Source organism: Thermobia domestica, chromosome 8 (genome assembly GCF_964235325.1).
Source record: "Thermobia domestica chromosome 8, izTheDome1.hap1.1, whole genome shotgun sequence".
Taxonomy (NCBI): domain Eukaryota; kingdom Metazoa; phylum Arthropoda; class Insecta; order Zygentoma; family Lepismatidae; genus Thermobia; species Thermobia domestica.
Window position 1 is genome coordinate 227,010,382 of NC_137461.1, and position 26,406 is coordinate 227,036,787.

General features: G+C 34.3%; 1 protein-coding gene across 1 annotated transcript in view; it reads right to left on the reverse strand.

Moving 5' to 3' along the window:
• Positions 1-26,406, reverse strand: part of LOC145692489 (ATP-binding cassette sub-family C member 4-like) — a 149,097-nt gene that overhangs the window by 2,449 nt on the left and 120,242 nt on the right. The window contains exons 12-14 of the mRNA XM_081767798.1: positions 18,115-18,298; positions 5,098-5,196; positions 1,425-1,586 (exon numbers count right to left, since the gene is read on the reverse strand). Coding sequence (XP_081623924.1) covers positions 1,425-1,586; positions 5,098-5,196; positions 18,115-18,298 — 445 coding nt within the window. The remainder of the gene's footprint in view (positions 1-1,424; positions 1,587-5,097; positions 5,197-18,114; positions 18,299-26,406) is intronic.

The following is a 26,406-nucleotide window of genomic DNA, read 5'->3' on the forward strand; positions in this document are numbered from 1 at the left end:
GAGAAAATATTATGCCATGTCCTTTGCATATCATAAATTATGAGAGACCGATTTGTAAATCATGTAAGCTTAAAATCAATTTCCTTCATAAGTATTTTACTCGTTTGTAACCAAGTAACTAAAAATTGTGATTTCGGACAACGCCAAGTTTACTTTGCAGCTGACCTTTTCTAACATAAGAATCGAGAGACATTTCCAGGACACCAGGTCGTGTAAGGGCAACATTTGGAATATTTGGATGATTTAGTACAGTTGGAAACTGAATGAGTAAATATAGAAAAATCTGACGAAGAAAAGCAGACATCTAGAGGATTTTGTATCCTATATAATGAAGAAGAGAGGAATTAGGCGTGTAATACGACATATGAAAAATATTCCCTACTGCTAGACTCAGAAAGTAGTATACTTATCTCAGAACCAAAAGCTGGTCAAACCTTATGCTCATTTCAAGAGTAAGTTTCTCCATAACCTAAACGAGAACAACAAAATTATGCGTGACTACATTGAATTTTAAAAGCAGCCGCACAGAAACTTAATCACAATCTGGGGTAGAAAGTAAGGGAGGCAGGAACCAGTAGGAAAATCAATCACATAATACTTCGGAGGTACAACGCAAGGAATTAAATAACGGCAAGATTCTTGCTGCTCTGATCAAGAAACTAAAGATTTTGGAACAGGAAGTAGAATACTTGAAGAACAAAGGTAGTTACTGAAAGACATTAGAAAAGAAGAATTAGGAAGAATTAATTAGTTATGTGTGTGTAAATAAAAGTATTTTGGAATTTGGAGCTATTGATACCTTTGTTCATATGTATCTGGTTTTAGAACATGCAGAAGTGGAAGAGGTGCTAGGAGTAGTAGGTTACTATGTAGACTTAGCTACAAGTGCCACACAAGTATACACTTGCCTTAGCAGAGGGAAATGAGTATAATACTGTCCAAACAAATTTTGTTGAGATGTTAAGATGAGGATGACATTTAGTATTTGACTTGTAGATTATGTCGATCCTGTGTGAATGATTCAACTAAGTTGCTTATAATTCGGGGAGATGAAATTACTATATGATATCCTATGTGCATGAAAAAAGAAGTAAGTTAATAAAGGAATATTTACTGGAAAGCTTAAAGTAGTTGTGTAGACTATCATTTAAGTCTAAGGGGAAGTTCACCTGAGTGGAGTGTTGTAGTTGTCTTTCCTAGCAGGAGAATCAAGTGGCATTTCCAGAATACATCACTTTATAGGAGCTAAGTTTGAGATAAAACCCATGATTGATTAGTTACATTGGGGTTTAACGCCAGTTTCAGCGAGGCAATGTGAGATGCAGATCTCGCGGGATCCGAAAAATATTAGCTCAATTTCAGTCAATTCAAAATTTTCAAAGATATTGACAGTAACCAAATAATAATAACAATTAAAATGTTACTTGCCATAGCATCAGCCAATAATCCATTAGAAACCAAAGTGTCGGAAAAAATACAAGAGCGACTGGCCATATAAGTAACGAGCATGACACAGGAATTTTTACTGTTTTCTCCACTGGAATCCTTCTTTTTCCTACTTGCTGGTACTGTGCGTTTAGCTTTACCTAAGGATAAAGTTTAATAGAAAATATAGCGCTAATGTATTAATTATATTCTTCAATGTAGAAACACTTTAATATATATTTTTATCATTAATGCTTCTTAAACTTAATTGTACAAACTTTAAAATGTGCCCAAATTATTTGCTGAAGTTACTAGCAGGTATTATTTTTATATATGTAAGATTCATCTTAAGATTTTACACAAAAGTATTAAATTCAAAGAAAGTTAAATCGGATTTTGACTCTATCAAGAACAGGGTTCTTATGTGAAATAAGACATTATTGAAGAGTATGAAATATTGACCGTCAAAAGCAATAATATCTCGTCAGTGCTTGGCAAGGTTGTTATGAATCCTACAGTAAAAAGTTCAGCGAACCGTGAACCAAAGAAGACAGTGCGTGGGTCACCTCTCCCTAAGTACAGAATCGTTGTCCCCGTAAATATGACTGTTTAAAAAATGGTGTAAATGGAAATCCAATATTCGAATGCCTTGTGAATACGAGAATAGATAACAATTTCTCAACCAACTCAGATAATGAAGCATGCGGTTTCAAGTAACTTTGAAGCAGAAGAACACCTCTGTGTTTCAGAAAGCAATGGGTTCATAGTTCTCAACTTTCATGTACATATTCCGGTTGCTGCGAATACATAGTTGCATTAATAGCCTGATCAGTTATCAGCAGTTCACAACATCCCGATCAATGCACTAAACACAGACAATACTTTTCTATTCACTTTGGTTGTTTGAAAGTGGGTTCATACGATGGGGACACTTAATTCTCAGTAGGTTTGAGTTATTTATCTGTGACCTAGAAAGTGGGCGGGCTAAATACTGCTTTCCTGACTCCACCTAATTTTAAATGTTATTTCCTTGCAATTTATAAGTTCATTTTTTATGTTGAAATGAACTTACATTTATACAAAATTCTCCGATAATTTCATTTTCTGTGTTGACTGAGAATCATGTGGGTTGCCTACAGAGGACTGATTCTTTGAAAGTCAATATCTTCGAAAGTGTTGGCGTAGTTTTTTTTTTTTTTTTTTGTTTGTTTGTTTGTTTCTTTAATGTGGAAATGAACGCACATTTCTTGTACTAAACTTCCCGATATGTTTAATTTCTGTGTTGACTGCGTGAGCTGGCGGAATGCTGGTTGCCTGTAAAGGGGCAACTCTTTAACCACCTATATCTGCGAAATTATTGACACTATTCTTTTTCTGTAAAAATGAATGCACATTTTCCAGATAGCATTTTCCTGGCTCACACCCAATTTTAAATTTGATTTCCTTGGAATTATTGCACACTTTTTTTGTTTCATGTGGAAATGAACGCACATTTTTGAACTAAACTTTCAGTAGGTTTGAGTTATTTATCTACAACCTGGCCAAGTGGTCAGGCTAGATATCATTTTCCTGGCCTCAGTCAATTTCAAATTTGATTTCCTTGTAATTATGAAGCGTACATTTTTTGTTTTACGCGAAAATGAACACAAATTTTTCTGCACAAAATATTAGACATGTTAGTAAAAAAAATGTGCGTTAGTGGGTGGGGCAGAAGAACGGAGGTAAGAACTTAGAGAAAATATCAAATCACATTTTGTCTATATATGGTGTTCAGCTGGATTACAGTGACCTCCTATGCTTCGTATATGCACTTATAAAATAATGGCTACGCTGTTGGAAAGTGGCATTACAGAATCCTCCAAATATTCCCTATACGGATCCTGCATTGTTAGAGGAGTGTAAGGTAATATTTTAGACGTGTTTGTTAACGCAAATTATTATTTGCAAAAAAAAGAAAAAAAACTCCTTTGATTCGTAGATACTTTCCTATATTTTATTTCTTTTTTCCTTAATTGTATTTTTTTTTATTATTTTGTTGCCTAAGCCGTATGAACAAAATCAATACGTAAATATGAAAGTTACCTCATTACACGATCAAACCAGAAAATTGTACCAAATTATGCAAAGAATTAACGTCAATTCAAACTTTCATTTTATGCTTTTTGCTCCCATTTGTAGATCTTCATACCATACCCACCTATCTTTAAACATGATGACTTGGTCGAGTCATATACTTAAATATAATTTATAGTTCAAATGTAAGAAAGTTTCCGACAGAACTACAGAATATTTATATTTAATGTTGCTATCATACGGTGGTAAAACATATATATCCAACTCTGGTATTACGGGACTAATTTTATAGGAAACACACAGAATCGTAGAGCTGGTCCTAAATAACATAATTGTAAAGTTAAATTACAGAATCCTCCAAATATTCCCTATACGGATCCTGCATTGTTAGAGGAGTGTAAGGTAATATTTTAGACGTGTTTGTTAACGCAAATTATTATTTGCAAAAAAAAGGAAAAAAAACTCCTTTGATTCGTAGATACTTTCCTATATTTTATTTCTTTTTTCCTTAATTGTATTTTTTTTTATTATTTTGTTGCCTAAGCCGTATGAACAAAATCAATACGTAAATATGAAAGTTACCTCATTACACGATCAAACCAGAAAATTGTACCAAATTATGCAAAGAATTAACGTCAATTCAAACTTTCATTTTATGCTTTTTGCTCCCATTTGTAGATCTTCATACCATACCCACCTATCTTTAAACATGATGACTTGGTCGAGTCATATACTTAAATATAATTTATAGTTCAAATGTAAGAAAAGTTTCCGACAGAACTACAGAATATTTATATTTAATGTTGCTATAATACGGTGGTAAAACATATATATCCAACTCTGGTATTACGGGACTAATTTTATAGGAAACACACAGAATCGTAGAGCTGGTCCTAAATAACATAATTGTAAAGTTAAATTACACTAATCTTTCTTCGTATTTACTCATTGGCACAATTCCCGATTTACACATATATCCAAAAATCGATATTAAAAGATTTCTCTCGGTAACCTAGCACCTGAATCTGAACGTACTTATCTGAATTTGAAGGTTATTACATCAAAATCTGTGTTCGATATAGCTAATGAAATAAACTACCCTCGCACAATCAAATTACTACCTACAGGGTATAATCTCGTTTGTTTCTAGACAATGTTCCAGATAAGACTATATCTTTCTTAAAGAAACAGTAAACAAGTTCAGAACTTGTTTATTACTGATTAGGCTATTTTTAGTTTCAGTGATACATAAGTATATATTTTTTAAACAAATAGAATTCACTTTAACAAAAGAAGCACTGGCCTAGTTTAAAACCCACTGTATTTTAAATTATAATATGTAACGGTTTCGGATATCTAACATATTCTTCTTCTGATAGTGTCTGAAGAAGCATATGTTAGATACCCGAAACCGTTACATATTATAATTAAAATACACTGGATTTCAAGCTTTGGTCAGTGTTTCTTTTGTTAAAATAATCAATCCAAAGCCATGGATAGTCTTGCTATAGAATTCACTGTTCAGAATTCTAGTTTACTAATAGAAAAATCTAATGTCAAAGATAAAGGAAACATATTAGTAAAACCTCTGTATATTACCCAATAATTACTTCCAAGATCGTTAACAGACTTCACTACATCCACGAAATCTGGAATATCCGTGTGATTATTTGGCATGTAACACGCCTGACTTTGACCCTAGAATAAAATAACTTCTGTTATATATGGAATTACTGTAAACACAAATAACTTGAAAATAGAGTTGCCTAAAATTATTTTTTAAAAAAAACATTAATGCTATAGAAACACCAATGATAAAAATGTGTTAACTCTAAATAACGTCTAAGGTAGAAGAGCCAAGCATTGAGTACTTAAAAAAAATATATGTTTGGTGTATAACCAGAAACATAAATGTGAAAAATAGAACATAAATGTAGAAAAGAGAATAGTACATTTATCACTTTGTTGGACCAGAAAGTTCTGAAACGATGCCAAGTTCTACTGAAATTCGCAATATGAAATTTGCAACTTTTGTGTTGAGAAGAACTTGCGAAACCAACTCTCTCGTGCAATTGTATGTAGAACTTGTTTTCAGCACTAAGGTTGCAAATTTAATGTTACGACTTTCAGATTTCCATAGAACACGGCGCCATTTTAGACTTTTTCTTAATATTTACAAAATTAATTTGGAAATTTGCCGTAGTTCAAATCACTCCTTATATTATCTTCGACAAAATTGGAAGTCTGTATATAAGTATTCTGAAACCATGTCAACTTCTATGGAAACTCGAAAGCTGGAAAATTAAATTTGCAGCCTTAGTGTTGAGAACAAGTTTTATAGAGTATCCCTTCGAGAGACTTTTGCCTGGCAAGTTCTTCTCAGCACTAAAGTTCTAAATTTCATATTCCGATTTCCGAATTTCAGTAGAACTTAGTATCATTTCAAATCTCTATTATTTTTTCTAGCGCAATAAACTGATACATGTACACCTTGTCTCAAAAAGGTTGAGCGCATTCTTTATTGGTGTTTTGAGGCAAAAATTTTCTAAGTCCAACTTCGGGTATCTTCGGAAAATAGTGAACCAGGTTCGAACCTCCAAGCCAACCTTTGCAATCGGGAAGAAGTTCGCAGATATGTTTTTCTTCTTTTAAATATAATAAGACATGTTACCAAGTGTAGAAAAGAAAGCAACATTGATTGAAATACTTAATGATACAATATTTCGAAACCTTGTATTAATGTCATCACATGCTTGTTTATCATTTAGCTCTCCATACGTAATGGAACATTTAGATACGTAAACGAATGTTCCCATATGTAAAAGAATGCTCAAAGTTAAGACATAGAATATAATTATCACCTGAGTACTAAACTAAAAGTCAAAGTAGAACAGAAACAGCGTTTGTAATGGATATGAATGTCATAATTATCTTGAAAACCGTTATATATCGCTAGAAGCATAGTTCCAAAAGTCCTTGTGTTAGCTCACTGGTAAACCGTCGGATTTCAAATCTTGAGATTATGAGTTCGATCCTCATCTGCGTCAATGATTTTTTATGCAATTATATTTCCCGCAATGAATGAAAATTTATATAAAATAATTACATTAAAATACATGAGTTGTATATATATAGCATAATCATTACAGAACATAGTAACTATTATGTTCAAAATATAACATCTGAGATAATTTTCACAGTAGGTCGTTATTATATATGAGAATGTTAAATACAAGTTAGGAAAATCGTTTAATAGCAATAAATAAATTATGTAGTGTATTTATTTGCAGCTATTTGTCATACAGATGTCTTCTCAATATTCTCATTACAGCATGTCATTTACATTCGTGAAATACAGTATATTTCTACGGATATAGAAAGTGTATAAACAGAATATCCAAAGTCGGATCCTGCTTCAAGACATATAACTTTTCCCGATCCCCTTACTGTCACGGGAAGAAACACAAATTCTCTTTAGAACGGAATGTGGTTACTTAGAGTCTCATTCGAATACGTTGAATATGCTTTTATATATTCATCTCTCTCTCTCTCTCTCTCTCTCTCTCTCTCTTTTTCGCTTTGTTTTGTGTGTGTGTGTGTGTGTGTTGCGGAATATCCCAAGTTGAATACAACATTTGCAAAGTATATGAGCATCATTGTCTTCGAATATCAGAAATTGAAAGTCGTGTTTCTTCAGTTTGGGTTTGCGTGTTCATGTTAGCTCACTGGTAGAGTACGGGCTTGTCAATGGAGAGGTCTTGAGGTCAAGGGATGCAGCGAATTATCATTTTTTTGTCAGTAGAATTGCACAGAAATCGGATACAAGGAGTGGTTTACTTCTAGAAATATTTTCAGAAGCATTTAGGTAGCCCTGAAAAGGGCTGTTTTCGGGAGTTAAGGCGGGGACATTAATATTGTGTCCAAGACCCTTCTGAATTTATTACACGCCCCATTCTTCTGAGCATGGAATCTATGAAATGGGTGACAAATCTATTTCCTTCCCCTACCTCCAGCCATGCTTCGGAAACAAGATGCCACAGGTCATCATGAGATGTTGGTGGATCTGCCTCAGGCCAACTGTCCCTTAGAGTACGCTTCACTTCTGCCCACATATTTTCCATGGGATTGAGGTCTGCTCCACAAGACGGCCAGTCAATTAAATTAATCTCAGGCTGCACTGCGAACCATTCCTGAACCGAACGGGAAGTATGTGTTGGCGACTGGTCTTGCTGGAACTGAATTACACCATCAGGCTGAAATACTCGTACAGATGGCACCATGATATTACTCATAATGTCTAAGTACTGAGCACTGTCCAGATGTCCTTCAATTCTGTGAAGCTGTTCTGCTCCGCGACTGGAAATCCAACCCCACCATGAAATAGATACATGGCCACTGCGATTGCAAGCAACCACATATCGAGGTTCATATCGGGTGCTTCTCGGACGATACACAAAACGGCGTCTCTCATTTGATGTGAATATGGATTCATCTGAGAAAACTACGTTTTCTCAATTGCGACCGATATTCGCCTGTGCAAACGCGAGACGGTAAATTTTGTGGTCGTTTGAGAGTTTTTCCTTCACAGTAGCAACACGATCACGTAAACCAGCATGACGAAGCCTTCGCAGAACTGTATGCTTACTACCAGAAAAGAGAGAAGCTTCCCTTAGCTGTCTAGACGTCCTTAGTGGGTCTAACCGGGCTTCGTTTACTAATCTCGCATCTTCGGCTTCGGTTGACACATGCGGACGACCAAAGAGATCGTAAATTACCAGCCTGACCTGTAGCACCATATTTCCGAATCCATCGCCTTCCTGTAGAGGCCGGGACACCTACTTGTCTGCTAGCTGCCGTTGCAGAATAGCCTTCCAACTCCCATAAAGTAATTACTGCTGTACGTCTATCCATAGTTACCAATGTTCTGAGCTGTGAGCAGGAACCAATAGGTAAAAGCTAGTACCTGACGTGTGATTGGTTACTTGCACGACACGCCTATTGTGGGAAACGACTTGGTCAACGACTCGCGAAAGAAATCTGAAAATGGTGTGCCGTAATAATAATACAGTGCGCCGTATTAAAAACAGTTTTTATAAAGGAATATTAATACATACGAAAAGCTGTTTAAAGAATGAATTGTTATACTTACTTTACACGTATAAAAACATATACCATATACCAAACAGATTGAGCGATATGATGATAGCAGTTTTGAGACGAACACTTTCGAAGTCCAACTTCGGTTATCTTCGGAAAACAGTAAGCTAAAGCTGCTGGTTCGAACCTCCAAGCCAACCTTAACAATCGGGAAAAAATGTACAGATATGATTTTCCTTCTGTTAATTATAATACGACATGTTGAAATGGTATTAGGCCCTAAGTGTAGAAAAAAAGTAACATTGATTGAAATACTTAATGATACAATATTTCGAAACTATGCATTCACACTCTCGTTTCGTCATTGTGATTTCCATACGGAAAAGAGCATTTACGTATGAGCTCAGTTATATTTCAGAAGCAGCTTCCGAAAAGCGGTCATGTTAGCTCAGTGGTACACTCCCGAGCGTTTAAATCGTGAATTCGATACCCGTTCAGGTGAGATTCTTTTATGATATTCTACTTTCCTCAATGCATGAAAATTATGTAAAATAGTTACATTACAATTCATCAGTTGTATATATCAGTTGAATATATATATATTCATATCATCAGTTGTATATATATCAGTTGAATATATATATTTATAACATTTCACGACATAAGTAATTCTTATCTTTAAAATATATCTGAGGTATTGACAGAACGTCGGTATGTTATATGTGAATATTAAATACAAATTAAGAAAATTGTGTAATAACAATAAATAAGTTATGTAATGTATTTATTTGCAGCTATTTTCATACGCAGGTAATATCTCAATATTCGCATTACAACATTTAAGTAGAGCATATCGAAAATTGGATCGTGGTTCAAGACAAAAAACTAGCTAGCCCCAAACTGTCACGTAAGAAATTCACGAATCGCAAAAGTAAAGTGAGCGGTAATACCTTAATCGCTCTCTCTTAACCCTCTCTTATCTGTATTTATACATATAAAAGTGTATGTATGTATGTTCCAACATAACTCATGTATGCCTACAGCAGGGTTTCTCAACCTGGGAGTCGCGGCCCCTAGGGAGTCGCGAAGATAAGCGGAAGAGATAAATATAATTAGAATCTAATACCGGAAATTATTTTTAAATATTATTTTGAATTTTGTTCTGATAGGCATAATTTTATTTTTTTACATACTGTAAAGAACAATAAAAAATAAGTCTACTGAACATTTTCAAAGGGTGCAGAGTTGTTTAAAAATGAATTTAAATGAAAGGGGTATGATATGAAACTAATGAGAATTGTATATAGAAACACTAGAAAAATACACATGCAACAAAACCTGCACACTGCAATACAATTAAAATTGAAACCTAATGAGATACCTAAGCATGCTGTAATTTCAGTAGTGCAGCAATGCCCGGTTCAATCTTCGTGACGAACATAATCAAGCCATTTTCAACTGATAAGCGATTTCTTGTCTTTGTTTTAATGTTTACCATGAAAAAAAAAACACTTTCGCACAGGTACGATATAGCAGATGGAATTATTACTTTTAAAGCAGCAGATACCAGACCAGGAAATTCTTCTCTCCTCATAAGGCAGAACTTGTCCAAGTCTTCGTTACAGAAAACCAGTTGCAAAGACTTGTTGCATGATCATTCTATTATTTGGTTAAGAAATTGTGAGCTTAGGTCAGATACGTTAATGGCCTCTTCAATGAAGGAGTTTAACATCCATCTTGAACCAGCACCTTCGTCGTTGGTAATATAGATATTACAGTTACTGTATCCACTGTCAGTGCCGGGCGCCGAAAAAAGGGGCCACAAATTTCGGAGGAAGTGTGTTACTCATGTTAGAAAAGTGCATGTGCACATGTATAAAATAGAAGGAAAAACGTAATAAAATGTGCTCAAAATCAAGGAAAGACAGGGTTTACTTTTGGAAATTTTATTGAGCTTCGTGCTAATCATGGTGGCGCTTCGCAGCTAGTCTGTCGACCTCACTCATACGAAGACATCGTCGTATACTGTCGCATCTGGCGCTGATTTTCCATGCCACGGCACTGTTCACCATAAACAAGAAATGGATTCTACTATTATGGAAATAGGTATGTTAAAAATCCCACACAAGCTTATTATAAAACACAAATTATAAAAAGGTCGCTGGCAAGAGGATGTGATAAAAGGGGATCGTGATAGGAATTAGATTGAGAAACACTGGCCTAGAGTAATTTTAACCACATTTCTTATAGTCTGAAAAAGAGTGCTGTCGGGTTATCAATGGTGAATGGGAGGGGGATACATATAAAAGATTGCTAGAAAATGATCGATATTAGTGTCGAATTCATAGTTTTCGGGGTCGCTTAGATAAATAGTGTGACTTTCGATTTCGCTTAACTCCGATTAAGCTCTCATTAGTAGGGATGGGCACGAGCGACTTTTCTTTGAAACTCGACTCGACTCGAAACAGACATCTTTGAGGTCTACTCTAGGACTCGGTGCGAAAAATATCCTCCAACTCGATCGGATTAGAGTCAAGTCAAACCAAAACGAGCCAAATCCTGTGTGTAGTCCTACCTAGACAATACATAGACAATATAATTATTCTATTATCAATTATACTACTATTAATAATAATAATAATAATAATAATTATTATTATTATTATTATTATTATTATTATTATTATTGTTATTATTATTATTATTATTATTATTATTATTATTATTATTATTATTATTATTATTATTATTATTATTATTATTATTATTATTATTATTATGGCAACACCGTGTACAAACATGAACGATAAACGGTTAGTAAAGGAATACTAAAAGCTAGTTGACTGCCGACTTCGGTAGTCATGAAGTCTACAAGGCAAAGACATCGTTCATTACCCTAAGTTGTAAGCGTCGGTGGACTACACATGGTCAACTATTGACCTCTCGCCAAAAACTGGTGGCCCCACAGCGACGATACGCGGTGGCCCCAGTTCCATTTTGAAAACTTTACTACCAGCGGCAGAGACGTGATAAAACGCCAACGAATCACAAAATTACTCTCCCAAAATATGTTAAAATGCCTATATGTGTGATTTGTTTATATTTAGGTGAGTCAAAAAAATACCCCGGGGTGGACCCGAATTATCAATATTACGATTACTAGGCACGTGTTCTTCTGACTTCACCACGGAAACGATCTTAAAAAGCTTGTTTGTTGAAGGATAAATCACTGACGTCTTAATTTAACCAATCAGACAAACTCCTACATCTCGAGTTCTAGGAGGTGATACCGTGAACCGTTTCAGATTTATTGCTTTCTGGTGGGGTACTATCTATGTGCAAAATTTGAGCATAATAGCCGACATGCATCTTCGGTGCCTCTTGTCTTTAGTACAATTTTAACCAGAGATGGTGTAGGGCAATGAAAATTTGATCCCAAATGACCCATTGGCCCACTCTGACCCATCATCCATCGTGATCCACTCTGACCCACCACAAACTATGAACCACTCTGAACCATTGCGACCAACTCCGACCCACCAAAACCCATCGACATCAACTCTGACCCATGATCCATGTCCTCCTCTCCATTGACTAAAGAGGTTACACTTGTAATAAAACAAGACTGTGAAATTATCACTTATCGGAGTTTGGATTTCTACCTTCAATGGCTCAAGCACCTCTCTGTTACAATACTGGTGGATCTGACCTTTACGATATATAATGGCAAAGTGTTTCTCATCTTCCGAATTAAAATGAATTTAAATTCATCATATATAATTATTTCTTTATTGCCTTACAGACACATTTCAGTAGAAAATAGGGTGAAATTTGAAAGTCTCAAATCAAGGAAAAGTAGACCAACGTAAAAAAAAAAAAAAAAAAAAAAAAAAAAAAAAAAAAACTAATTTTCTATATACTTAAGCATGCCGTACTAATTGTGCCCATGTAATTAAGTTTAGAATACAAATTTTATGGCCATTTTTTCTTTCAACTTAATGGCTTGATTGCCTTACGCTCTGAACGCTCCATATATTAAACACCAGCTTCAGCAATTATAAATAGAAAGGAGTGGGTATAAAATTCGAAGAACTGTAGTTTGCATTACTTAATTTGTTTTTCAACTAATATCAATCGTTTTCGATTATTTTTACAAACCAACCCACTACCAATTTCCAATATATAGAAAATCCCCCCCCCCCGCTCATAAAAGACAATTTTTAAAAAATGCCAGGACATATTCTGTTTATTTTAAATGAAGAGTTATATGCTGAATTTCAGCTCTCACAGTCAGTTGAACGGCTTGTGAGATACTCAATTTTTCGCAAAAATTCGGACTTCTACTTCCCCTAAGGATATGCATTATAATGAAAGTGATACGCGTATGATAACTTCCGAGTTGGGATTGGGGCCTGATTATACGCGTATACCAAACGTCATTTCATTTGACTTTGCAATTTGACCGTGATGGTTACGCAGACATAGTTACTTTCAATTTTTTATAATACATATCCTTATTTCATATGTTACAGGTGATTCAAAAAATTTTTTTCAAGCAGTTAGCTCCTCTAGAAGCTCACAGGCTGCATCCCAAAATCCAACTCCTACTATTCTATGAAAATCCAAAAGTGACTAAACTTTTGTCAATAGAAACAAATGACACACACACACACACACACACAAAAAATGAAGATCTTGAAAGTAAAATGTAGAAAAGCTCGGCGCCACCAATAACTACATATTTCTCCGCCCCTTCATCCGTAACTTAATAATAAAACTTAATTAAAATATGCTTAATTAGTGAATTTATTACAGTTAAATATCACTCACTACATGCTACAGCTACAACTACGTAACAAAAAATAACAAACGTGAAACATGTTCTGAATTATTTTTTAGATTTCTTACGCTATTATTAAACATATTAGAATAGTAAAAGAGGATTCTTCATGAAATAGTATATTTGCTCTTGATTTTTAACTTTTTCATAGGGGGAAAAATTATTCAAGTTTTAAACTTTGCACTCTGCAAATATGTTGCCCTCTAGGCAATGGGACTAATGTGAAATGTGGACTAATGTGGACTAATGGGAAATGCGGCACTGTTAGCGGCGCTGAAAACTTACGATTCGATTCTAATATCGGTTGATTTCGATATTTTTATGTCGCTACGTAACCACCCTGGGTGCTAATGGGAGCTTAATTGGACTTGAAAGTAGAACTATTCACCTAAGCGACCACGAAACTATGGATTCGATACTAATATCGACCCGTTCTTAGCATTTTTGATGTATATCCCGACAGTACTCTTTTCCAGACTGTAAGAAATATAGTTAAAATTGCTCTAGACATATCAGAATTATGTTGAAACACACACATACATACACTTTTATATTCTGTATAAATAGAGAGTGAGCGAGCGAGCGAGAGAGAGTGACTCAAGGCATCATATCAGGATTTGAATTGAAAATCTATGTAAAGACTTTCTGCTGTGGCATGCTTCATAAGGACAATTCCAGACTGCTCACGTGACCTTTCGGGTTCATGAATTTTCTGCGAGCGTTGCGACTCTGGATTCTCTGTTTACACCCTCTGTTTATGCATCAAATAATTTTTCAAGAACATACATGACATGCTGTATTATGAATGTTGAGAATTACCCTCTATATGACAAATACAAATAAATACACTACATGATTTATTTATTGGTATTGAACGAGTTTCTTATCTTGTATTTTACATTCACATATATAATACCGACCTACTGTGAACACCTACCTATTTCGGATGTTATATTTTAAACATAATAATTACTATGTTCTGCAATGATTATGTTATATATATATATATATATATATATATATATATATATATATATATATATATATATATATATATATATATAACTCATGTATTTTAATGTAATTATTTTATATAATTTTTCATGCATTGCGCAAAATATAATTTTAAAAAAAATATTGACTCAGATGAGGATCGAACTCGCAACTTTATAACTAGAAATCCGACAGCTTACCAATGAGCTAACACAAAGACTTCTGGAAACAAGCTTCTAGCGATGTATAACGGTTCTCAAGAAAATTATGACATTCATATCCACTACAAACGCTGTTTCTGTTCTACTTTGACTTTTAGTTTAGTACTCAGGCTATAATTATGTTCTATATCTTAACTTTGAGCATTCTTTTACATATGGAAAGATTCTTTAACGTATCTAAATGTTCCATTGCGTATGGAGAGCTAAATGACAAACAAGCATGTGATGACATTAATACAAGGTTTCGAAATATTGTATCATTAAGTATTTCAATCAATGTTGCTTTTTTTCAACACTTGATAACAAGTCTTATTATATTTAAAAGAAGAAAAACACATCTGCAAACTTTTTCCCGATTGCAAAGGCTGGCTTGGAGGTTCGAACCTGGTTTACTATTTTCCGAAGACACCCGAAGTTGGACTTAGAAAATTTTGCTTCAAAACACCAATAAAGAATGCGCTCAACCTTTTTGAGACAAGGTGTACAAAAGCTTGGTTCTATCTTTTACAATTATGTTTTTGGTGGAATATCATTTCTTTCTAAAAGAATTGACAGTTATTTACTTAGTACCTAGAACAGCAGACCATTAGTTAGTATATTAAATAGTAATAATGATGAATATTTAATCCTTATTTTCCTCTGTAAAGTTACAGATTTTCTCGCTTACAGGAAAATCTTATAAATTTTTATTCATATTCAGTGACAACTCAGCAATTTATTCGTATTCAGTTACAACTAAGGAATCCAGTATGCAGTTTATCAGCGTACTTCCCATGTTATTAGTTTCATAACTGGTAAAGTTATTTTTTTATGTTTTATGTTTACTTACACCAAATACTTATTATTATGTGCAATTTCATATTCAGTGCTTAGGTAATAATCCTATTGTATATGTTTGAATTAGTATTTCTGACTGACTCAGGTATGAGAGTTTTCATCTTTAGAGTTAATAATCGCCTTCACAAGTTATTTATAGGTAATGTTAATATGTGATTTTGCCCTTGATTTTTAAGTTAATCTCATACTTTGGAGAGAGAAATTCGGAGTTTTGGGGTGTTTTCTTGTAGTGTATGTCTTTCATTTCTATTGAACTTCAAGTTTGCATATTTACAAGAAGTACCTTGTACGTTCTGAATCGTTTTAAGGAGTGACGTAAAAGTATATAATTTTTTACTTTTGCTCCTAAATTTCCTGAATAGAGGAAGATATTTCGAGTTTTAGTCCTCTCTCCTTCACTGGTACAACATAACTTACATTTGTGCCAAAGTTTACATGTCTGCAGGAAAGACCAGATTTCCAATTGTTGTCTTAAGTCATACTACAATATGTAGATTTGTCTTGCTCCCCTACGTTTCCTCCATGGAGAGGGAAATTTCGAGCTTTTGGATTTTATCTTCTAATTTATACAAGGATCCTACAATTGTGCCAAACTTCAAGTTTCCATGTATACAGAAAGTGTCCTATACGTTATGAATCATTGTCAAACGATATTTTTGAACATATCCCCTAACTATCCTCCTTAGAGAGGGAAACTTTTAGATTTCGGATTTTTTCCCTCTTCTTGTTCCACAAATCCTACACTTATGCCAAATTTTACTTTTCCATATTTACAGGAAATATTCTATAGATTTTGTACCAAGTAACATAGCTATATTTAATTTTACCCTTGCCTCCTAATTTTTGTCCTTGCAGAGGGAAATTTCAAGTTTTCGATTTTTCCTTTTATTTCCGTTACCAATTCTACGTTAATGCCAAATTTCAAGTTTCCTTGACTAGTCGCAGTAGACTATGAGTTAAAAATCAAGTGACATAGCTATGTAAATTTGTGCTTTGGCTCCTAATTTTCATTCTTGCTGAGGGAAATATCCAGCTTTCGGATCTTTTACTTTATTTCTGTCGTCAACCCCACGTTGCTGCCAAATTTAAAGGTTCTGTATCTACTGGAAATACACTATAGAGTTTGAATCAAGTGACGTATTGTAACTATATGTAATTTTTCCATTGTCCCTAATTTGCTTCCCTGTAGAGGGAAATTTGCAGTTTTGAAATTTGTTCTTACTAGTAGAGCAAATCCTACATTTGTACCAAATTTCCATTTTCCATGTCTATAGGGAATACTCTACAGGTTTCGAATCAAGTAATATAACTATATCTAATTTTGTTCTTGCCCCCTGATTTTTCTACTTGGAGGGGGAAATTTACAGCTTTCGGACTTTTCCCTAATTTTCAAGTGTCAGTATTTATAGAAAGTATCCTATATAAATTATGAATCAAGTGAAGTAACATTGTTCCCAAATTTTCCTTCTTGGAAGAGAAAATTTCCAGTTTTCGGAATTTTCCCTTTGCTTGTATCATAAATCCCATATTTGAGTTACATTTCAAGTCCAATTTCAAGTTTCCACGTCTACAGGGAGTAGTACGCTGTAGTTTTGAATCAAGTAACGTAATTATAGTCATATAATTTTGCTTTTTCCCCGCTAATTTTCTTCCTCGGAAGGTGAAATTTCCAATTCTCTTATTTTCACTTTTACTTGTGTCACAAACCCTACATTTGTGCCAAACTTCAAGCTTCTATGTTTGCAGAAAGTACCCTAAAGGTTTTCAATCAAGTGATGTAATTTTGACCTTGCTCCCTAGTTCCCCCTTGGAGGAGGAAATTTTCTGTTTTCGGATTTTTCACTTTATTTATATTACGAACGTTACGTTTGTCACAAATTTCACGTTAATGTGTGTACAGGAAGTACCTTATAGATTTTGAGTCCAGTTACATAATTTCATCCCTGTCCCCAAACTTTCCCCCTTGGAAGGAGAAATTCCAAGTTTCGGATTTTTTTCCCTTTATTTGGATCACAAACCACACATTTGTGCCAAATTTCAAGTTTTTATGTGTACAGGAAGTATATACATGGACGTATATATAAGTAAAAATAAATATTTCGAGTTGCTTGCCTTCTTTATCCATTATGATTTATGAAAATCATTCTTCAAATGATTTAGGCAATACACTGGTGTTCCAATTTGAATAGCTAGACCAAAAACTTAAAACTTTTTCCCTTTTAATAACTTATGGCTGGAAGAAGTCTACAAATTTACTCATGTATACAATTTATGTTAGCTAAAATACATGAGGTGAAGAGTGCGTTAACAGTAAGCAATAGTCTTACTTTAGAAAATTAAAGAAACTTCCTGAAGGAACTCTAGGATTTAAAAGTTGTAATTGTATATCTTCTCTTGAAGAAAGAAGAAATACGTATTCGTCATTTTTCATACTAACTTTAAGATTAAGAATGACCTACGATATGAAATTATTTTTATCCCTCACTTTTCCTTGCATAATAAGATGTTTCCTGGACCTCTAAATTCTAAATTAAGTACTATTTTAACTGGTATTGTTAGGTTACATTTCCATTAACGATTATGTTCGGCAAAATTTATTCAACAAATAATATTTCATTAAATACTCACTTCATACAAGACAAGGGCTCTGTCTGCTTGTTTCACTAACTCGCTAAAACCAGTGATGAGTAGACAGGCTTTATCTTTGAGTAAATCCTGGAAAACCTCATGAAAAACATGATTTCGTATTGACGATTCAATGGACGAAAGTGGATCATCCACTAAGTAGATTTCAGCATTCTGATATACTGCTCTGCACAAACAAAAAGTACTTTTGAGATTAATGTCAATATAAGTACACGATATTTTGCATTAAATTATAAATTTCTAACATGTTTAAGGAGAATATAACAGAAGTATGTAAATGTTAGAACAAATCTGATATAAATATTTGTAATAATAACATTTAACTAAATAGAAATGCTTCCCAACTGTAAAGTGGGTTTGCATGATCTGAAAATTAGGTGCCCCCTCTGAAGGTGTGAAACGTTCCAAAGTTGTAGGTGCCAATATGCATAAATAATGAAATTATGTCACAATAAAATTTGAAAAAAAAAATGGATCCAAACAGTGATAAAACTTTCAGATAAATTCTAATAACTTCAAATATATTTAAGGAACCTATAAGAAATTTTAGTAACATTTTACGTACCGTAGATGCTATCCAAAAGTACGACCATCAGTGCTGGTAACTGGGTATGCACGTTTTATTTTCACATAGCACTACATCATATTACCATGTATATATGACTGCATAATAGTGAATAAAAATATATTTGATAACTAATAGTGTTGGAAGCTTTAAGTTATTTGAGGATATTTGTTGCTAAAGTATTGATTGATAATTTGAAAACTACACAAGACAAATAATGGATTCTGGCGAAAGTATTTCCAAAGAGTTCAATATTTACCTCAAGTATAAAATATGTACACCAACTCAAGAGTGTTGTCAGAATATAATATTATATTTCAATAATTGTGCGAAATTTTTTTCCGAAAAACATGATTCCCAAACTAACACAGCCCATTTCTCATATCAAAATATTCCAAGGATGCAAATCATAGAATATCATAATGGGTTAAATAAAATAATTATTAATGAATTAAACCAGGCAAAGAGAGTGAACGGAAAATCACTAAAATTCATTCAACGAACCTTCTGATCCTGATGTAAACATTGCAGAATGGTATTACTCCGCCAGTCATCGGATGATTGACAATCGGTCAGCGCTTCTTTCTAGAAGTATGTGCTTGTACTCTGTCGGTGTTATACATATCTCCCGCTCACGACCATTAGTAAACTGTTATATTCCCGCGTAAGGTAGATCAAAGCCACACTCTACGCATGCGCATTCTCTTTTATTGGATTAATTCAATTTAGTGCTTAGGTACAGTGTTGTTTTTATTATTTAATTGTAAGGAAATTGTACTTCTTGTAATGAGCCTGATAAACAACAAAAACATTGAAAACAGCTTACTTAACAATGGACTATTTTCTTCTGCTGCATGGATGTTTCAAGGTTCTTTAGCCAACAAAATGAAACAATCACCACGTGTATTTGTTTACGTAAGATACTGAATGTTTCTTGAATAAACTTTAAATTGAACCTCATTTGCTATTCTTGGCGTGATCTGGTGCTAAGTAGCTCTGTAAGGAAGTAGTTCTGTAAGGAAGTATATTAACTTCAAGTTCAAAACTATGTAAGCTGACAAAATAGTGCTATCAGAGAATTAAATTATTTTAGTTGGTGTGTAAAAGATTCTGATCCGACTCATTCCGAACAAGGATCAAGGCTGGAGTAATGTATCTCTTCATATTACTCGTAAAATTTGAACATTGTGACGCATTATAACATTTTTTGTTCACCGCTATGTAGTCACCTTTATTGAGTGTTTGAAGGAACAAACTGGAATCTTTGTAACTTCGGAAGGAAATTAAATAACTTCAGGCTCGATTTTAGAACATAATCATATCCGCAAAAGTAATCATTAGTTTGTATTTGAATTATGGTATGCTTTCTCCAATTCATGTGTCAGTGGAAAACATAAAATCGTCTCCTTCTTCGCACATGGGCTGGACAATTTAATGCAAAGATTTGGGAACAAAACCTACTAGAATAGTTCAATTCAGTATATAAAAATTGAAACTTCCTGAAAGTTTCACTGAAACTCTACAACTATTAGATATGGGTTCTAATGCGATACCAAATTGTGTTGAAACGCATTACCGACTATGTTGCTATTTAAAAAATCTATGTAAGTCTATGAACGTAAAAAAAAGAAGTTGCTTTGGTGTACATCAAAGCTTCTCTTGCTTTTTACTCACTTTTCCATATGAATTCAGAAGTCATACTGAGAATTGCTCCATTATTTGAAACTACGTAACGTTTCGGGATATTGTTCACTTTGTCAGTTGAACACTCTAATGTGTAGGTCTTACTGTGAGAAAGCGGGAAAGTATTTAGTATTGTACCTTATTGAAAACTTAAACATACACTATACCTTTGTTCACATTACAACATTGAAAAGTCATTACTTTATTTAGCAGTATTTGTTTAATATTAGTACTTTAAGATATCTCACATGCGTATGAAACTTTATATTATTCTCCAATGAGCCAAACCCATTGAAAACGGATAAACTGATGTGAGAGTATTTCCAGGAGACGACTTACGTAGAACTTCATAAAAGTAAAATTTGTAGACGATAAAACGATAGGAGGAATTTTATAATAATACTGGCATATAAGTCAAACGCTGAGTACACAAAAGAATATTTGGAAGGCAATAACGAAAAAGAAAATACAGATAGAGAGAAACACATACAATTGTGACTATGGATTTTAAGATGAAGTAGTAGAAGGACAAGAATATAGTATACCAGGCAAAGAAGGATCGGAAAGTGATGGGAGACAGGGTAAGATTTGTTATGTTTTTGAAAAACAAAACTCCCTGGTTTCTTCAACATACAAAAAGACACCTGGAAGTGCACATAAGATAAACAAAGGTATTAAGTACTCTATCGTGGTACGGATAAGATATACTGGCATAGTCTTAAGAACCCTAATGTGCTTCTTGATGTTGATGTTTCAAATCAGAATTAATGATGGGGAAATGAATTTTCAGATGCAAAGTACAGCAGGAAAAAATTACGAGTCAAGACTTTCGATATAAGAAAGTTAGACATAGAAGTAAATGGAAGGTAAGAAAAGCTTTTATTATTTCAAACGAGCAAAAATGTGAACACCGTGGGAAAGAAAAAAATAATCAAACATACGATATATAAACGATTGGATAATTCTGAAAAAGATACCATAGAAGTTCTACCGAGATTTGAATTCGGATCGCTGGATTCAAAGTCCAGAGTACTAACGACTCACCATGGAAACTTCATGTTGTAATACAACGCACTTCACGTACGATACGTGTTGAAACAGCCTATAAGACAGAGTGTCAGAACAAAGTGATCAAAGACTTTTAATCAGCACTTTCGTCACATAAATCTAAAAATACACAAAATGTGTGATTTTGTCAATTATTCAGGCTAATAACACAGATATAATGGAGCATAATGAAAAAGGTACAACCTGTCAAACAATAATATGAATGTTTTTCGCGGGCTAGTATTTTGCCCCTTCCTGCATGAAAGTACTAAACATTAACCCATATCATTTCACCAGTAGCTTTCTACTTGCTGATTAGTTAAAACGGTATTCCTGGACATCGTAGCGAAAAATGTATTTTTTGTTTCATGCATTGAACGAAAAACACAAAGAGGGAACGTAATAAAAACGAAACAAGGAAAAAATATAATGAGATGTAAAGTGCTTTGACTCTTTTGACAAATCACTCAATGTATCGCTTCCCTTGTAAGCAGATTTTGATGGCGTAATAGATAACAACTTAGACTCAAGTTCATCGGGTCCTCAGATCGATTCCCGCTGAAGATATATGTTTTATTTTCTTTACGAACAATAGAAGCTTTTTAATTATCCAGTCATACGAGAAAAAGAAATTGTGTAGAAAAACATTTCACTTTGGTATTCACATTAGCGCGAAGAAATATTTCTTGCAGTTCAAACCGGGACAATAGGTTAGTTAATAACGTTTGTCGGTCTTTTTATAAACAATGTCCAGTGTATTGTCGTCAGCAAAGCTCTACACTATAAATCTTAAAGTCACAAGTTTGTGACAGAAGGTATATTTTTATTATTATTATTATTATTATTATTATTATTATTATTATTATTATTATTATTATTATTATTATTATTATTAGAACGACAAAAGAAGAAAAAGAAGAATAAATAAACGAAGAAACTACCAACATTTTCTGCTGGAAAACAAGAGGATTGCGCTCAATCTTAATCTAAAGATCTAGAAAATATAAAAATAAAAACTTTGAATTTATGCGAGCGTGAGAGAGAAATTTCCATTCGCGTTTAGAAACATCAGCAGAAAATGTTGAAATAAACATATAATACTCAAATAAACTATTTGAGATATTGAAGCAAAAGTTACTTGACTATTAAAATATCATAACAACACATGAATGGAAAATAGGTAAAATAAAGTTTTCTATATAAAAAATCAACACAAAATATTACTTCACTCTTACCAGAATTTCTAGCGGAGTTTATAGTAATGAGCATAACCAAGAATTTAATTTGCCTCACGAAGAAATTAAATGTCGACTAAAAGGGAATTCGTCTTATTATTCAGTTCAAAATATATTGTCGTCGCGAATTCTGTCGAGGAATTTAAAGCTTAAAGTTTAAAAAACGATAATCATGACTGTTGTTTCATATAGTTGCGAAAAATGGTCGCTTACTCTGCGAGAAGAACATAGACTGAAAGTATTTGCGGACAAGATCCTGAGACGAATATTCGGACCCAAGAGAAACGGGAATGGGGAATGTCGGAAACTTGACAACGAGGAACTACATAATTTATACGGTTTACCGAGCATTATTATGATCATCAAGTCTAGGAGGCTTAGGTGGGGAAGACATGTAGCTAGGATGAAAGAAAGTAGAAACCCTTTCAGTCTTGACTGGAAGACCAATCGGAAAACGACCATTAGGAAGACCTAGGCGCAGATGGGAGGACAATATTAAGATGAATCTGGCAGAGATGGGAATACAAAGTAGAAACTGGATCCAGGTGGCTAAGGATAGGAGTCAGTGGAGAGCTTTTGTGAACGCGGCATTGAACTTCCGGGTTCCATAAGGCATAGAATTAGTTAGTAAGTTAGAGCCTCAAAAGAAACAAAATAAACCAGAAAAATGAACTAAATAAAATTTTACATACGACTACAATAGCAAACTTTACTTTAGCTTTCCACAGTTCTGCTGGGTAGGGTACAGAGCCGATGAAGGATGATGTAAATAATTTATGACAGAATTGGTGGAATATATAATGTAAGAGGAAACATTAGAACCCCGGGAAAACCCACGAGCACGGTGTTTCACACAACAAATCCACTGAGCCACTGTAAATGAAATAAAATGAAATCTTTGAGTTTTACGTCCCACGGTTATGCCGGTTAGGATAAAGAAGACGGTGATGATGAGAACTGAATCAAATGGTAGAATGAAGAAAGTGGGAGGAAACGGGGAAAACCCCAGAAAACCCACGAGCATGATGTTTGTCCACCTCAAAGTCCACACAGCGAGAGCTGGGATCGAAGCAGGGACCCCAAGCGTCGGAAATGAACGCTCTACCACTGAGCCACCGTGCCCCCTATGACTATTTCGAGAAGGGAAAAAGTATAGAAGTCACGTCATGATTCTATGGAGACATTAAAACTTGGTATAATCAGCATTTGCGGCAATGACATCAGATAGGCGTTTCCTGATGTTGGCTACCAGATTGGAACACATTGCCGGATGCACTCGGAAATGAATCCACAATTCCATCACGTGAGCCGAAAGAAGTTTCAGGTCCCGGTCCGGTCTACGTATTTCCCATTCTAGAACCATAGAACCCAAAGATGTTCTATGGGGTTAAAGTCAGATTTGCGGGGCTAGTCTATACAGATCAGTACAGGATAATCATAGAACATTCCGTCGTCTGTCTTGATGCATGAACAGCACTGTTGTCGTGCATAGAAATGAATCCTTTCTTTTCTGGGAAATGTCTTTGAAGGGATGGCAGTAAGCGTGTTCTCTAATAATTAAGGACATGAAGTTTCGTTTTAACGATAACATCGATAACTTGAAAAAGGCAAAGTATATAAATATACCTAAATATATTATAGAAGACCATTTTTGGTGTTTTGAATCGCAAAATAACGCGATTTTGGTATGTTTTTCAAAATAATACCGAAATGCACTACATAAAGCGATAGATTCTCGAAATCGCCATGTTGGCCGGTAATACTAATCAAATAACACAAGTTTCCTTTGCAACAAAATGTGTTTCACAGAAAACCATCAGTCCTGTTATTTTTAGACCAGTTGGTTAGTGAAAGTTTGTCTGTGAGATTTTGCTCCCCAACTTCCAACATTGATTCTGAAAGATATAACTCCGTACTTACGGCAAGAAGGCAAAACCTTAAGGAACAAAATGTGAAAATATTGACAATTTTGTCCTTTGAAAAATAAGAAACATTAAAGAAACTATAAATTAGCTATTAACAGGCTGACTGCCAAGGTGATTTGAGGGTACTGCTCCCAGGAGGCTCTTCTTATCTTTGGCTCAATTATGGATAGTCATGTCACATTTTTGTCACATTTTGATTCTCCAGAAAATGTACCAATAGAAGCCGAGCATCATGTCATGCTCATGGTCTCACAGTAATTTGTGACAATGAGTATCATATATGATGTTCAAGAACCTGAATAGGTTAGTAATTTGTGATATCGAGCCTGAGCATCATATATGATGCTCAGGGCTCCAGTGAAAAATATGGTGAGCACCACATATAATGCTCATTGCAGTCAACCTATTAAATAAAAATGTGTGTTGATAATGATATGAATTGCGTTTTAAGTATGTATAATTTGAATTGATTTTTCTGCAGTGAAGAAAATGTTAAACACTGCAGTGAGATTTCTTGTCGACATATGTATTCAAATCATACATTAAATAAATTAAATATCATTTATTCTTTTAATTTTAAGATGTCAAAATTGAAAAATTTTCGTTTCATATTAAAATTATAATTTATTTTAGATTACTAATAAAACATAACTGACCAAAGCAGTATATAATTTTAAAACATATATACTGCTTTCGTCAGTTGTAGTTTTATTAGTAATCTTGAATTTTCCAAAGCTACAATGAATAATTAACAAATTTATTTTAATTAGCTTTCGCAGACCACTTTCTCTATGTTTACAATATACTTTCTTTTCAAAACAATTATAGAATAAAGAACATAACCCCTATTTGCTTGTATTAAATCGCGCAAAATAACACCGACTTTGTGCAAAAAATAACACCGATTTCAGGGATAAAATGAAACTAAAACTTCACGTCCCTACTCATAATTGAATATAAGTGGCACTGGTTTCTTCCAGGAACAAGCACGAGCTCACCAGGACCAGCAGCTGTCATGTAACCCGAAAATTGAGCTTAAACTCGGCCAGAGTGCGAGGTTCGAACTACTTGCTACAAGTAATATCGTGTTTCACCTGGTCGGTATAATATTACTCTTCCGTGTTGGTCGGAATGGAATACCTTCTGGTCGAACCAGATAACTAGGTCCCATTATACTTCGGGAGTATTCACATACAACTGAGCCCATTCCAGACGCTTTGCCTTGAGCTTTCTGTTAGAATAGTTTTCTTTGTGGAACGTGCATGGTTTATTCCAGCAGACTATGGAATATTCAACTGCATATTCAACTGCTTTATCTCTCAAAATAGATCGATGACGCAAGGACTTATTTCGCACCTCGATAGTAAGATCTGCATCCTGTTGCACAGACGTTGCACTTGGCCGGCCACTTGGATGTATTGACTTTACCCAACTCATATCTTCTTGCTCTGCATAACGATTCAGCCACTTACGAATTGTTCGAGAATCACAACCAAGATCTCGAGCAATGTGCGACATGCCTTACCATTTGCTCCAGCGACCGATAACTTCACCTCACTCAACAGCGCCCAGTTCTACAAAGCCCCGATTTCGTGCCAGTTCTTGAATGTCTTGCTGTGAGAACGTGACAGAAACTTTCTGCACAGTCAAGTTGACGGGGATGCTGTCTGCAAAGTTAGGCATATGTGTTAATATTGCAGAAAAGAAATAAGTAAATAAATAATATCACGAAATAATTATATTTTATTTTAGTATCTTTATCACATGTGTGCATGCTATTTAGTTTATCTTCATATGTTGGTTTAGCTTAGCAAAGGCA